At 38.8% G+C, this 16,845-nt stretch overlaps 1 protein-coding gene across 1 annotated transcript in view; it reads left to right on the forward strand.

Moving 5' to 3' along the window:
* The window catches only part of CIB3 (calcium and integrin binding family member 3), a 52,295-nt gene that overhangs the window by 22,839 nt on the left and 12,611 nt on the right, over window positions 1-16,845 (forward strand). Inside the window, exons 3-4 of the mRNA XM_072407084.1 lie at window positions 9,536-9,647; window positions 15,536-15,683. Coding sequence (XP_072263185.1) covers window positions 9,536-9,647; window positions 15,536-15,683 — 260 coding nt within the window. The remainder of the gene's footprint in view (window positions 1-9,535; window positions 9,648-15,535; window positions 15,684-16,845) is intronic.

A 16,845-nucleotide genomic window follows, 5' to 3' on the forward strand; every position in this document is an offset into this window, starting at 1 on the left:
ACCCTGATTTGGCATCCAGTCCTGCTAGTTGCCTACCATTTGTTCAGCTAATTCCCACAATATATACACTACTTGTTCTCAAACCCTGGACACACCTCTTACTCCTTGACGTATACCTCACTGAACTTTAGTCCCCTCATTTCCTTGATTACCTCACGTAAGTACCCTTCTTATGAATCATATGAAAATGGAATCATGTTGGATAGATCATACAAATATGGATTTAACTTTCATAGAATAAACCATAACACATCAAAATCATTTTTTTATTATAATAATTAGTACATTATCATTAAATTTGGGATGTTAGGTGTAGATATCATCAATATATAGGATTGCCTTAGGAAAGGACCAATTTATGTGGATAATATATATCTGTCTCAAACCATGTGATGTACTTTTTCTTCCTTGTTATACCTAAGCTATCATAATGTTATATATCTTAAATATTACTTGACAAGATATTTTCTAAACCTATTGACCCTACCTTGCATATTAACCGTCTGTGGGTTACTGTGTCAAATGCTTTAGCAAAGTCCAAGCAGACCATATCAATTGCTCCACTGTCTAGATGCTTACTTACCTCATAAAAAGAGAGTAAATTTGTTCTTGAAGCCATGCTGACTATCACTTGTAATATTATTTTCTAGCAGAAAGTACTCTATGTGGTTCTTTATCAAACTCTCTAGGACCTTTCCAACTATGGACGTTAAACTAACTGGTCTGTAATTACTTGGTAATGACTTTACTCCTCCCTTTTTGAAGAAAGGAACGACATTGGCCTTATGCCAATCCATTGGTACCAAGTCTGTGATTAAAGAATCTCTAAAAATTAGAAAGAATGGCTTTGAAATAACTGAGCTTAGCTCTTTGAGGACACGTGGATGTAATCTATCAGATCCTGGTGCTTTGTCAACCTTAATTTTGCCCAACTCTTTCTCAGTCATATCAATTGAGCTATTGTGAACTGTTTAAGGCAGTGACATTGTTATTATGACATTGTTATTTGGACATGAGCTCTGCCATTTTTCCTTGTGTACACAGAACTTAAAAAAAAGTGTTTAGTAAATCCATTTTTTCTTTATCTACAGTTACCAACCCAGAGACGACCTTTAAGGGGCCTACATGCTCAGATTTGATATTTTTGCTATTAATATATTTAAAAAATGTTTTGGGGTTCACCTTACTTTCCTTTGCAATCTTTTTTTTTATTTTGAAGTTTTGCACATTTTATCTCCTTTTTACATATTTTGTTATATTCTTTATAGTTTTCCATTGAGGAAGGTGATCCTTCTTTTTATGTTTTTGGAATGCCCTTTTCTTGTTCTTTATGGCTTTTTTGACATCACCTGTGAGCCACATAGGTTTTAATTTTAACCTCTTAAGTTTATTACCCATTGGAATATATTTTTAAGTGTGCTTGTGTAGAACAGACTTGAAACATTCCCATTTCAGTTCTGTGTTCTTTGAAGACAACATTGCTTCCTGTTTACAGCTTACAATAAATGAAATCATTATGGTCACTGCTACCAGGATTCTCTTTTATATGCACATTTGTTATAAGGTCTGCATTGTCCAGCAGAGCATAATTTCTAGTTGGGGCTCCTATAAACTGTACCATAAAACTATCTTGTAATAAATTAATGAACTTCCTCCCTTTTGTTGTTCCTGTAGTGCCGTTACTCCAGTCAATGGCCAGGTAGTTGAAATCTCCCATGATTAAAACCTTTCCACTTTTTGCTGCTTTTTCTATCTGTGCTAGTAATTGATTTTCTATTTCTTACTTGGCACTGGGGGGCCTATAGTAGACTCCAATAATTATTTGTGTGTTATTCAACCCCACATTGAGCTCTATCCATATTGCCTCAACCTCATCGCTTGCACCATCAACAATTTCTTCTTTCACATTCACTTTCAGATCACTTCTCACATTGACAGACACCACTACCCTTTCGTTTGACTCTGTCTTTACGAAAGAGAGTATAACCAGGAATGTTGACAGCCTAGTCATGTGAAGAACAAAGCCAGGATTTTGCAACACTAAGTCATAATGCTCTTCATTCATTAAGTCTTCCAATTCACCTATTTTGTTTGCCTGACGTCTAGCATTGGTGAACAGGCTCTTTAAACCATTGCTGCATTTACCAGCACTGCTTGCCAAATTCTTTGGTTTTTCAGTACAAATAGAACTGCGCCGTCCAATGTTTTACATGTATTATAACATCTTTGGGCAACAATATTTTTTTCAAATACTTGATTTCTCTAAGTTTTCCCAAACTATAATGACATTTGATTCAGATCCAAAATACTTTTGAACACTTTTTTTACATTCATACTGTTGTGTGATAAGATGACATTATAAAGTGCTAATTAGTATATATACAGCTTGATTGGAGTTAGTGTGCAGTGTTGCAGCCAGTCCACAAAATACATAATAAAACAATTGCAGCCAATCTAACAAAATTGAAGCAGTTTTCTGAATTAGTATAATGTAACACAAAAATGTAGCACTTACCAAAAAAGATCAAGCACTAAAGATTCAAATTGACCTGTAATAGACTCTAGATGCGTACAGAACAGGGACCGGGTGTGCCCTAATTGATTGCTATGACATCACCATTGGCAGAGCTTAACAGAACTACCTCAATCGTGCAGCTGAAAATTAATCACCTTAATTGGCAAATTCTGCGACCCCACTGCTCATTTAGCAATGCTGTAAGCCGACTCACGGAAATGCGCTGTGTCCAGTGAAAATTACATTAGGAGATAGATATGTCCGATTTGTTTTATATACTGATGCCAGTTTGTTCTTTTCTAATTTTTGTTTCACATGCTTTTTATGTGTTTCTTGTAGGTCTTACATGCGGTCTGACAATGGTCACACAGTTCCTTGATGATAGATGATTGAATAATGCAGTTTCCTATTTCTGTTTAAAATAATAATTTATGTTGTTTTGTCTACATGTTTTATATGCAAGGAGTAGTAGCAAATTGTATGAGTGTATGCACTGCTTATTTTATTTGCCACTATACCAGCCCTGATATCTGTGTGCCTCGGGGTTGGCACTGCTCCTCCCCCCCGAGTTCCACTTCCCCCAATAGGACGCTTCCTCCCTTCAGGTCAGGGTTGAAACAAATTATTTTACTTAGAATCTTTTCCCCTTCTGTGCCCCTTCCAGTTATTCTTTTTACCCCATATCCTAATTACCATTGTTCACACCCTACCCACAACCTCCCTCCGCTACTTACATCACATACCTTTGGCAGTATCCTTAATTGCAGGCCCTATATAATATCTATACAAATACCCACAACCTCCCTCCGCTACTTACATCACATACCTTTGGCAGTATCCTTAAATGCAGGCCCTATATAATATCTATACGAATTACCAATCTATACAATGTCACCCATCCAATTTACCTCTCTGAACGTCAAGGGTCTTAACTCCCCTACAAAATGTTCCATTCTCCTAAAAAGGCTGGAACATTTGAAGTGCCACATTGCTTTCCTACAGGAGGAGTTAGGCCCTGAGACGTAGTGTAGATGGCATTACTAACTTGCATCTAGAGTCAGGTACTGGGCAGGCAGCAGCAGTAACAGCATGAGTAAGAGGCGTTAGGCCCTGAGACGAATTGTGGACGGCATTAGTAACTGGCATTTAGAGTTGGGTACTGGGCAGGCAGCAGCAGTAACAGCATGAGGAGGAGGCATTAGGCCCTGAGACGGGAGTGTGGACGACATTAGTAACTGGCATCTAGATTTGGTTACTGGGCAGGCAGCATCACTAACAGCAGGAGGAGGCAGTTGGCTCTCAGATGTAGTGTGGAGGGCATTAGTAACTGGCATCTAGAGTTGGGTACTGGCCAGGCAGCAGCAGTCACAGGAGAAGGAGACGGCGGTGGGCTCTGTGACGAAGTGTGGAGGGCATTAGTAACTGGCATTTAGAGTTGGGTACTGGGCAGGCAGCCGTAGTAACAGCAGGAGGAGGAGGTGGTGGGCCCTGAGAAGGAGCAAGGATGGCATTAGAGGTTGAGGCATCACAGTCACACCTATGGACAGTGTAGAAGTTGTAGCTATTGGAGACATTAATTGATGAACGAGATTCACACTGTTCATACCTTCTATCTAGTGAAACCACATAAAAGGGAACGGGCTTGGCGGAATCAGCAGAGAAATACAGAATTGTTTGTGGATTTGTGGGTATATAGCAAGTGTTATCAGAATTAAATATCTGTATTTTTTAAAGAGAAATACAGACTTTTTTATGGCCTTTTGGATAGATAACAAGTGCTATCAGAACTAAATATCTGTATTTTTTTGGAGAGAAATACAGACATTTTTAGGGGTTTTAGGACAGATACAAAAGTGCTATCAGAATTAAATATCTGTATTTTTTTAAAGAAATAAAGAAATTATTATGGCCTTTTGGATAGATAGCAAGTGCTATCAGAATTAAATATTTGTATGTTTTGGATATAAATACAGAAATGTTTATGGGTTTTAGGATAGATACCAAGTGCTATCATAATTAAATATCTGTATTTTTTATCGATAAATACATACATTTTTATGGCTTTTGTGATAGATTGCAAGAGGTATCATAAATTATGATGAAGTCATTGCCGATCCAAGCCTTTTTCATTTTAATAAAAGTGATTTGGTTGACATTTCAGAGGCAAATGTGTTTGTCACTCACTATGCCCCCAGCTGCACTGAATGCTCTTTCAGATAACACACTTGCAGCTGGGCAGGCAAGGATCTGAATGGCATGTTCTGCCAGCTCTGGCCACTGCTCAAGCTTGGATACCCAGTAGCCCAGTGGGTCCTAGATTTGCAGGTTGCATATGTCTGATGTAGAGCTCAGGTATTCCTGCACCATGACTGAGTAGCGCTGCTGACCATCATTGGCAAGTGCTGCACTACTGGCGGCTTGCTTCCACTAAAAAAAAAGCCTGCATAGTTTGGCTTAGACAACCTCTTATTCTGCTGCCACCCATGCCGCTTAAGGTAGTTGTTTGGCTCCCATGGCTGGTTGAACCCTGCTGCTGCTGCTGGCAGACAGAAAGGCTGAGCACAAGTCCCTTACAAGCACTTCTTGGTAGTGCTTCATTTTAGGTCCCCTGTATTGGGGCATGATGAGTTGTTGTATCTCAGACTTGTTACGTGGATCAAGTAATGTAGCAATCAAATAGTCGTCAGTCTTTGTTTCATATTTGTGTTGTATGCGCGGATCTTTGGCTATGCACTCCTGCATGAAGGCTGTCATGTGGCTCAAAGTTCCCACAGCTGAGGTAATTCTGGACCCACACTCCTGTGTGTCTAACAGCAGCACAGGGTCATCCTCCTCCTCTGCCTGGTCTTGCCATCCACAGAACATGCCGCCTTGTGTTTGGGTGGATGGATGCCATGTACCTTCCAATATCCTCCTATGCCCCTTCCACCCCTTCTCCAAAGCCTGCAATGTCCTCCTCATTCTCTTCCACCTCATCCTCTTCCTGTACTTGCGGTGCACTATGCCTACTAGGCACACATGTCCGAGATGATGTTTGAAACGTCATCTCTTGCTGCAGCGTCGGCTCTGTGTCATGGCCAAGATCCACCATCATCTGTTCCAGCAGGCATATGATGGGGATGGTGTCACTGACACAGGCCTGATCCCTGCTGATCATCCTGGTCACCTCCCCCAAAGGCGCCAATACAGGGCACAAGTCCTCAATTTGCAGCCACTCCGCAGGGCTGAAGAAAGGAAATGTAGGTATATGTCTTAAACGAACAGTCTCTGCCATGTAATCCACCACTGCTTTCTGTTGTTCAGCGAGCCGCGGCAGCATGTAAATGGTGGAATTCCAACGAATGTCCACATCACAAGTTAACCGGTGCACTAGCAGATTGACATTTCGGTGTAAATCCACCAATCTGGCACTGGCTGTGTACGACCAGCGGAAATGCGCTGACAACTTTCTGGCCTTCAGCAACAGCAGCTGGAGGCCTAGGTAACTCCTAAGGAAGCGCTGTCAGGTTCATGATGTGAGCCAGACAAGGTACGTGTGTGTTTCCCACAATGCAGGGCTGCCAGCAGATTGGCCCTATTGTCACACACAACCTTGCCTTGCTGGACTCCGTTGTGAGTTAGCCACATGTCCTCCTGCTCCTGCAGGGCACTTAGAATGGTTGCGCCTGTGTGGCCGAGAGAACCCGCAACCTCAGGACTGCGTGGCAACGTCTGAATTGTGCACCGAAATAGCCAACTGCAGGTTGTTGCTGGTGGTGAACAGATGCTGGCGAATATAAGGAGCTGGGTCTCCACGGCAAAGTGTCCCTGGAGGAAGATGTTAATGCACAAGAGTCAAAGGAGGATGTGAAGTGGAGTTCGAGGAGGAGATTGCATGGCAAAGTGCTCTGGGTGGAGGTAGGTAGGCAGGCCTTGTTGCATCTTCCCCTGCTGCCACCTAAGATACCCAGTGAGCTGTATAGGAAATATATCTTCCCACTCCATGCTTGCTCAACCAACTGTCGGTTGTCAGGTGCACCTTGCCAGAAACTGAGTGCTGCAGGGCCATGGACACATTACTCTGCACGTGTTCATGCAAAGCAGGAATACATTTTTCTGCAAAATACTGTCGCTTGGACATAACGTATTGTGGGTTCGCGCAGAGAAATGTGTAACAGAACACATTGGAGTCCACCAGCCGGTAAGGGAGGAGATCTTAACGCAATCAGCCCTGCAATTGCTGCATTGATTCTCTTTGTTTTTGGGTCATTTGGTCCATATTTCCCCTTGCGCTCCAGCATCTGGGGGATGGAAAGTTGGAAGCTGCTAATGCTAACCACAGAAAGATTGGACGATCGGGTAGAAGATGTGGGGGATGGCAATGATGCCTGGTCCTAACTGCTAGCAATGCGACAAACAGCAGCCAATCTGCGTTGGAGCTCCTGCTCACTGCTAGTGGAGCCTGAAAACGGTAATGCTCGGCTACATGCCCCACTCAAATTGCTCGCAGCAGCACAGGTAACTTTGGTGGCGGAAGGAGGAAAGGCAGCAGAGGAAGATCGAGCAGTTTGAGCTTGCTTCTTGGGCGGAGGTGGTCGCACACCTTTTTAAATGTGTGCTCATGCAACTTGTTCCAAGTTTGTTTGGGTTTTTGCCTTGTTTCAAGTGTTGAGCACACAGTTTGCAGATGATCATAGTGTTGTCATCACTATGGACACTAAAAAATGCCCACACGGGCGAACATCGAACTGGGCCGAAAGGTGCTCTGGAGCTGGTGCTTGTGGTGGCGGTCCGTGGTTGTTGATGCACAGCTGTGGTGACAGCTTCTGATGATGGACTTTTATGACTTGCCTCACTGGTACGTGAAGACTGCAGGGTGTGGGAAGCTTTTACCCTCTTCCTCCCTCTCCCCCTTTAAGAGCGCTCTGCAACCTCCTTGTCTTTTTCTTTCTCCTCTTCTTCTTCCTGCCTATGATGATCTTCTTGTTCGCCCCATGTTGGATCAAGGACATCTTAATCATCATCAGAAGAGATATTTTTCCTGTATGTGCCGAAAGGAACCAGCGGCCTTTTGGAGCCAGTTTGAATTGGCTAGTCTGGCTCAGAGTGTTGGGGTGAAAAGTAAGTGGGGAGAAAGCCTGTGAACTGACTCTCTTCGTCAGATCACTGAAACAACTTAACCAGGCTGGGTCATGTACTCTACTACCTCTTGTTCAAGGTGTGGAAATAATGGACGCGCACCACCAACAGCAGCGATTCTTGTTCTAGGGTCTGCAGTTAAAAACAAACTCATACTGCTTTGCTTGCCACCCCTGCCAAAGCTGCCCCTTACTCTTTGGCTTGACATAATACAAATTTTTGTGTGGCTTCACACTCTGCAAAATACTATGGAGCTAATATGCGTCACAAAGTGTAAATTTTTACAGTAAGTGGATTTTTTTATTGGGGTTGGGGGGGGGGGTTGTTACCAAAAATGCAGGTGCGCTGTGTGTGTTTTATGCAACACTTTCCTTCAGCGGTGACGCTTATATTATGCAGCACAGTATACAAACTGTATACTGCAGTATACACTGTGTCTGTGTGACTGTCTCTCAGTACAAGTGTGATACTGTGCACGCAGTCAGACAGGGTACCCTGGCTCTGGCTGTGTGTATGTAACACACTGACTGACTATCTATCTATTTAACAGTGAAACACTCTACTTGAGTACAGTGGATTTCAGGACTCCACCAATACAGTACAATCCAACTATCTCTCTGACTAATAGTGTGAGTGTGACACAGTCCAACTAAGTAAAACACTTTTTTTTGCTTTGACAAGCAAGCCAAGCAGCACAAAATGGTTGTGATGCTAGCAAATCTTTGTCAGGAATGGTAAATGCAGGTACGCCCTGGCCTTGTAAAAGCAAATGTAGGGATGCTCTCCTCTGTTTGTTGTGGCAGGCAGCCGAATGGCTGTCTGTCACTGCATGCCACACAGGCATGCTCCTCCAAAGCCAAACTATATTGAAATTTGAATCAGATCCAAAATTTGACATTTTAACATTCATACTATTGTGAACCTCTCTTCCCTCTTCACTACACCTATTTTTTCCCCAACAGCCTACCCCTCTCTTTTTTACTTATTATTCCCCCACAATTAACCAAATTACATAAAACTTTTCTTTGAACCTGTCCCCTATATCTAGCTTAGATCCTTTACTTTTTTCTTTACTATCAATAACACATACCAACCACCCTTTGTTAAAACTTTATTGATGTAAACATATCACTTTATATGAGTCCTTAATTTGACACATGAATGTTCTTATGTTTCAAATGTTTATTTCATAGACTCATGTAATATGTTTCTAAACCACTATAATGTAAGATTTGTTTATGCCCAAGTAAAGACTTTACCCAAGTTCACACCAAAAAAAAAGCTTGATGTACAAAAGCGTAATGAATTAGGCAAATTATTGCATACTTTATTTGCAATTATAAGCAAATACATAATAACCAAATTATAGAATTAATATTATATATTAATATAATATATTAATAAAGAGAACAGTTATCTGTGCTTGTTTGTCATGACATTCAGAAGTTGAAACTATGTAGAAACTATGTTTTGGTCTTTTTTTTTTTTAATGTTTACAACAAAACTTGTGTATAGTCTTTATTTAAAAAAAAAAACTTTTAACACAGAATATTTGTGACATTTAACTTGTGACGCACCGTGCCTATTTTATTAGGCACAGCCAACTCACTTTCTGATGGTCTCTAAGTAAAAAATCATATGGGGTTGTATAGGATACCGAAACAGCCTAATCGTGTTCCCTGACTTAATAATTTTTTTGTGTTGGTAATCTGGAAAGCAGGTAATGCAATCTGTTTTAAACATTTTTGTTTCTTTTTATATTGAACATAGCACATTAATTAGCACAATAATTAAGAAATTACAAACACTTTTTTTTGATAAAGGCTGTATAGTAAATTCTCTTTTTGGTGTTGAATATGCCAAGTTGATTTTAAATGCACACACTGTTCTTTTATCTTTTAGACTTTTCCACAGATACAGAGACCTGGCTCCACAACTCGTTCCAGAAGACTACACAAATAAACCAGATGTGAGGATTCCCTATGAGCTTATAGGCAGCATGCCAGAGCTAAAGGTAAAGCATGAAAAAAGCAGTAACTTCAAAGGTTGCCAGGTGTCACTCTAATCCTGTGCTTCATTTATAATTCATGTGCTAATTAGCAGGACTAGGACAATACATGAAGCCTAACATAATACACAGTAAAGACCAAAGTTCTTCTTTAAGGTAGAGAACCATCTCAATTTCATACTAAGAACTGATATGCACTTTGTCTTACCTGGTTATCTCCAAGTTTTCAGAACAAAACAGAACAACAATTCAATGAAACATACATCAAGTCTTCACCTTACCTTCACCTCTAGATAATCTGACATCACCTATAGATTAAACATAGAGCAGTTTGCCAAAACTAAATGGAAAGGGTCTGTTTTCAAATTATATTTTTGTACATTACACAAACTAAACAGTTAAAACCTCATTACTTAACTAATTTTCCATTAACCCTAATTATACAGAGTAATATCCTATTCTAGGAACAGTACAAATAAAGGATTTGATGAAGGAAGAACAATGTATCATATTACCAACTGGGAAGATCCTTCACCACCTCCAGACACTATGTAGACTGCTCCACCAAGGGTGTTTATCTAATATCATGCAAACGTGGTTCCTTCTATGTTGGTAAAACCAAAAGGGCTTGTAGAAAACGAATTTATGAGCAAATTTATGCCATCGTACATGGAAGAATCACTGCCCCAGTAAGTTATCATGTAGGTACAAAACATAGTTATGATGTGAATGCTGCACAATTTACAGCCTTAGAACATATCCCCACCGACCCCCATCAAAATACAGCCGACCTTTTCTAGCCTCAAAGCTAGACAGCTTTTTTTTTGCTTATCGGACTATATATACTATAAATTATATATTATACATTTATTTACTATAAATTATATATTACAAATATATATAAAATATATATATATTTTACTTTTCATGTAAATATTTGTTTACTTTTATTACCATGTTCACTTCTATTTACCTCTCACAAATGTTGATACATGATATGTATGTTTTACATGATAATTTGTGACTACAGAGTGATCCCCCACAACCCAACATATACTTATATACAGACACCTGTTAAACATCCTGATATATTGGTTTGTGTCCAGATTTTTTCTAATGTTTTTATGAACATTTATTGTGTCTACTCCACTTATGTACTTTTATTTTTTTTTCAACATTTTGTATGTTAATATTCATGTACATTTGATACATTGATCCTGACTAATTAATTCTCTCCAAGGCTGGAGAATCAAATAAAGGTTCCCGTTCATCAGTGAACCTGGGTAATTCAGGAAATCTGGATGTATGTAGACAGAAATTGTACTTGTAGAAATTGCAATTGTCTCCAAAGCGTGTTTGCTAAAAGAATGTATACTAGTGCGTGTAATGTTCACTGTGATCTCTGCCTTCACCATAGGCAGACATTTTACCTTATTCATGTCTTCTGTCTTCTATGAGAGGATAATGCCACCATGCTTCTGCATAGAGCCTTGTGGAATGTAGAAAAGGTGAAATCTTACGGGAAGATGCTTTTGCAATTGGACTGGAATGTTTTCTTGTGAGATTTTGTCTACTCTACCTTCCACAGGACTCAGGACTACCTAGAAAGACAGTGACATTGCACCCAAAAATGCAGAAGATGCAGATAAAGAAGGTAAAATTCTTTAACAAGTACATTTTTCATTTACATATAAAAGGCAAAGTCCATTTTGGTGGAAGGTCTGCTTTAATAACACTAGTCAACAAACATTTCTTGCCAAACAGATTCATTTTAGTCATCAACAGAAGTCATTTTAGGTTATGTTTAATGTCCAGATTCCAAATATGATATTGGTTTTGCTACATTGGCTCTAGTTTTTGAAGTAATGACCTCAATAATAACCTCATAAAATTTAATGAAACATGAAAATTAGGTAAAATAAACTAGATATGGTTACGTATACAAAATTAAATTTTTTAAATACTTAATGTCAATATATTCTATGTTCGGTATATTTACAGAACTAAGCACAAAAAAGTCTTTGAAAAACTCTGTATGATTTCCTTTTATGCTGTTGATCAGGACAATCACGTTGAAAGCTCCAGCAGTAGTCTATCCCATCTGCCCTGATACCTTTCTTCTATCACCTTTATATCTTGATGGAACCTCTGATCTTGTTCCTCACTGAAATTGCCAAGGTTTTCTGGAAATTTTTGCAAATGGAGACAGTGCTCATTGTAGCAACCAAATTTTTAAAGTTTAAGAGCAAGTTTTGTACCAGTTCTTCATAATTTTGTGCTTTATGGTTACCCAAGAGGTTTTTGACAACCATGACATAGCTGTGCCAGGCAGAAGCTTCAGTATCAGTCATATATCTTGTGAAATTTGATTAATTTATCAGTTTCTTAATATGGGGTCCATCAAGGATTGCTGCTTTTAATTTTTCAGTACTCAATCCAGAGAAGAATATACAAATGTATTTGAGGCAATCACTGTCCTTGTTCAGAGCTCTAGTAAATTGCTTCAATAATCCCAACTTTATGTGTAGTGGAGGGAGAATGATTTTTTCTTTGTCATCCATTGGCTCGTTAAGGATGTTCGCTGCACCTTTTTTTATGTTTTCCATTTGGAGGCCATGTCACTTTTTTCCAGTGATCCTGTTTTGCTCTACTATCCCACAAGCAGATGAAACATGGGTACTTTGTGTATCCACTTTGCTGTCCAAGTAGGAAGTTCATTTTTAAATCAACACATATGGACCATTGGTGTTCATGATAGCAAAGCTTTTGTAAGACCATTTTAATATTTTCATATTCTTCTCTAAATTTTGTTAAGTGACCAACTGGAATTGATGCATAGCAGTTGCCATTATGCAGTAAAGCAGATTTCAAACTTTCAGTGGAACTGTCTATGGAAAGCCGCCAGTCTTCTGCTTGGTATTCTGGTATGGGCCAGTAGTCCAGGGATGTTACAACAGTACAGAAAAGTCTCTATATTCACTGAAATATGGTAGGAGAGTCACCTCTCTTGTCCTAAAAACTGTTATTTTACTTCCGGTCTCAGACAGTTCTTTTCTTTAAGCCTGGATGTTAAAAGATCAGATGCTTCTTTTGACAGACTTGGGTCACGTAATAAATCATTGAGCTCTTTTTAGGAGAAATGTTGGTGTGATGAAACACTTCCTTCATATTCACTTTCACTGCTAACTCTTGGATTACACTCTAAACTTTGTATATCCTCCATGTCAGATACAGGAACATCAGGGAGTGACTGAACACTGGTATGTGAAACATCAGCACCATGCGGCACAGGTCGTCTTGCCGATTCCAAATAAGAGTACTTCCACTTGTTTTTCTTGTAACGATTGAAATCTTTTACATTCACAACACAAAAATACCAATCATTATGATCATTTTGGGGCTCTCGCCATACCATAGGTACACCAAATTTCAAACTTTTCAGTTTTCAATTTTTCCACTGACATAGACACTCTACACATTTATCTTGGTCCCTAAATTTAATCCCAAAATATGCAAGATATGCTTGTTTACACAAATGCTATAATGTTTCTTCTCTGTTTTTGCAGAGACTATTCACCACAAATGTAGCAAAATACATTTGGGTCATTTAAACAATTTCTTGCTGAAGGACTCATATTTCTGTAAAAAAAAAGAAAATGGCCCTGATTTATCAAAGAATGCGCGTAAGCTCGCCGCACCAGAATACGCGCTGCTTGACAATGCCTATTACCGCAAGCCGGGGCCCAGTGCTAGTGGAGTCACCTGCATGAGCAATGGGGTTGGAGAATTCGCCAATTATGGCGAATCATTTTCAAGTTGAAGCATGAAATACAAACAATAAACACCTAAAAAGAAAAACTCACCCGAATGAGTATCCTTCTCGGCAAAAGTGGCCGGTGCATTTTTCAACTGATTGAACACAGTTTACGTGCAAATAGTGGGTCCACATTGGCACACAACAATGCGCAGCAAACACCTGAGGTTTGGCGCATGACGATGCGCATCAAACAACTACGTTTTAAGAAGCGAATTATGCTGTTTTTAGCCTTTCAACAATTCATGAAAAGAAACTGCAAAAAAACAATCACAAATGTTTGCTGGATCACTCAAGGTTAAAAGATCCTGGAAGATTGTAATGGAAATCATAAAAACAAATCAAAAACAAAAAATATAAACAACTACAACATTTTTCAAACAACCTTATTAAAAAAATTGTTTTCGAAAAGATCACATTAAAATATAGAGACTACTAAATTGACATGACAAAAGAAAAAAAAACAAAAACACAACACAAACACATGTAAACCCACACTTCCATATAAAGCCAAATTAGTTCAAAAATGGCCCAAGAAATGTAGCCTTAAAAAAATACCTACCAAACCAATATGCAATTTGATATAAAGGGCGCAAAACTGGATTAGCAAATATTTATGCAGAACAAACATTGGTGGTAATAAAGACATATTGCAAAGAAACAACATGGCTACAAACACAACATAGCAATACCATTGACTTCTTAATTGCAAAATGGACATTGAAACATTCAAGTTTTAAAAAACAAAAGCAGCTATTGTGCTTAATGGTAAGCAAAGTATGAAATGTAGCAACATAGATTAGGATAACACACCAAACAACTTCCCTCCCAAGACAAAAAAAAACTGACAAAGGAAAAAGCAAGTCAGACAACACCCTTATATATGCTCATCTTTATGCGCACAGCTGTTACGGATTCGCCTGTAATTGGGAGGTCCGCAGTCCGTGAAATTTGGCTGTTTGTTTTTTGACAGTTGGACATTCTATAATCATTTATTGATATGATCCTTTACATTTATACACCAGTGAACAGCTATATAAAAGGAGGCTTTAATGTTAAAGTAATTTATGAAATGTGTGTGTTTAGTGTAACTTTAATTTTTTTTTATTATTATTTTTTAGATAGATAGATAGATAGATAGATATGGAAGCAAAGAAGAACTTAAGTGGATGATCCAGTCCGCTGGCCAAAAGCGAGGTCTCACCTGCCTGAATTCCCAGGTATTTATCACCAGGCAGATCATCGGGTCAGGCAACGTAAGCGTTTAGGTAGGCGCCTATGTAAACAGCTGAAATCAGGTAACTCTTTCTGAATCTAAAAATATTGGGTCATTTAAAAATATGCCTATTTATTAGCTAATATAGATGTTTTAAACATTTGAACACATCAAACATTTTTATTTAGGGCTAAAAGGAAGATGTGCGCAATTTGAAGGAATGATTTTTTAGTGAAAGAGTGACTTTTAATGCTGCAAGCTCGCCAGTGTCAAGCTGCTGGAGATCTGCTGCTCGAAGCATAGGATCATTTCAGTTGATAACTGCTGGGAGAATACCCAGCGTATTATCGACAGCTGAAAATTGGTTGATAAATAGGTTTGAGGGCTCCAATTCCGAATCACGAATACGTGCACGCGAGCGAGCTTCTGATTTGGCTTGATGAATCAGGCTCAATGTATGAATAAAAAGAAGGCAAATGAAAGTTTCACGAAAATAATGCTACATTTATTATTTAAAATGCAAAACATGGGTGTAAATAAAGATTGATAATAATATGCTGTGTTAACATTTGATGTTAGTAAAATCGTCTATAACGATTTCTGTATCACAAGAACTAGAGCCAATTCAATTAAACTGATGTCATTTCTGAATTGAGCAGAACTGAAATACACTAAATTTATTGAAAAATCCTTGGCAAGTGCAAAAAAATTATTTTTGTTGAGCTATGTAAAACATATTGATATACTGACAGTAATATTAGCCTAGTATACTTTTAGAAAAACAGTAACTTAAACAATCCCAAAATGATTTGGTCCTTAGAATACATCAATATTACAACTGATTGTATTTACAATTGCTTACAGGATAACCCTTTTCGGCAGAGGATAGCTGAAGTTTTTTCTGAAGATGGGGATGGAAACATGACCCTGGATGATTTTCTGGACATGTTCTCAGTGCTTAGTGAAATGGCCCCTCGGGATCTTAAAGCGTATTATGCTTTCAAAATATATGGTTAGTTTGGGTGCACAAGGATGTATCTGTAACCATTTTTTTCTTTTTTTTTTTTTAAATAAGATGGGGAAGTTTTGGAACCTATGTCAAGTTATAATTGCTGTCTATATACTATTTGGCTAGATACACCCTTTGGGGTTGATTTATCAAGAGAACACGCGTACGAATATGCGCCGCTCGACATGGCGTATTACCGCGAGCCCGGGCCGAGTACTGGTGCACTCGCCTGCCAGGTTACAGCATTAATAAATGAGCAGTGGAGTTCAGAATTCGCCAAATTAGGTGATTAATTTTCAGCTGCGCCATTCAGGAGGATCTGTTAAGCTCTGTCAATGGTGATGTCATTGCAATCAGTTAGCACATACCTGCTCCCTGTTCTGTGTGCATCTACAGTCCATCTACAGTCCATTACAGGTCAGTTGGAATCTTAGTTGCTTGATCTTTTTTTAGGTAAGTGCTACTTTTTTATGTTACATTTTTTAGGTTACATTTTACTAATTCACAAAATTGCTTCATTTAGACTTGTTGCAGTTGTTGTTTTGATTGCAACACTCCAAACGAATTTAAATCAAGCTGTATAAATAATAATTAGCACTTTATAATAGGTCATCTCACAATAGTATGAATGGTAAATAAATGTGACCAAGCATTTTGGACCTGATTCAAATGTCATTCAAGCTTGGTTTTAGACAAATCACATATTTGAACAAAATATTTTTGCCAAAGATGTTATAATACATGTATCAAGGAACATTTAGTGAAATCACTTGTGTGTGTGTGTGTGAAAATACATTTAAATGTTGTGGGAATGAGCTGGACAAATGGTAGGCAACTAGCAGGACTGGATGCCAAATCAGGGTTTTATTGCAAAAAACAACAACAAAAATTGTCCCAAGAGGAAGGCTTAACGTCAGCCAGGTAAAAACCAAACACACAAACATTTCCCTTCAGCTGCCCTGTGTTTATAACAGTCCACTTCCACCAAAAAGGCAGAAAATCAACTTGGGTCACCTTGTTTGTAGAGTCTTGTCTCTCTTCTTCTTTCTGTAGAGTTTTGTCTCTCTCTCTCTCTCTCTCTCTCTCTCTTTCCGTAGAGTCTTGTCTCTCTCTTTCTCTCTTTCCGTAGAGTCTTCTCTCTCTCTCTCTCTCTTTCCGTAGAGTC

Source organism: Pyxicephalus adspersus, chromosome 3, assembly GCF_032062135.1.
Source record: "Pyxicephalus adspersus chromosome 3, UCB_Pads_2.0, whole genome shotgun sequence".
NCBI lineage: Eukaryota > Metazoa > Chordata > Amphibia > Anura > Pyxicephalidae > Pyxicephalus > Pyxicephalus adspersus.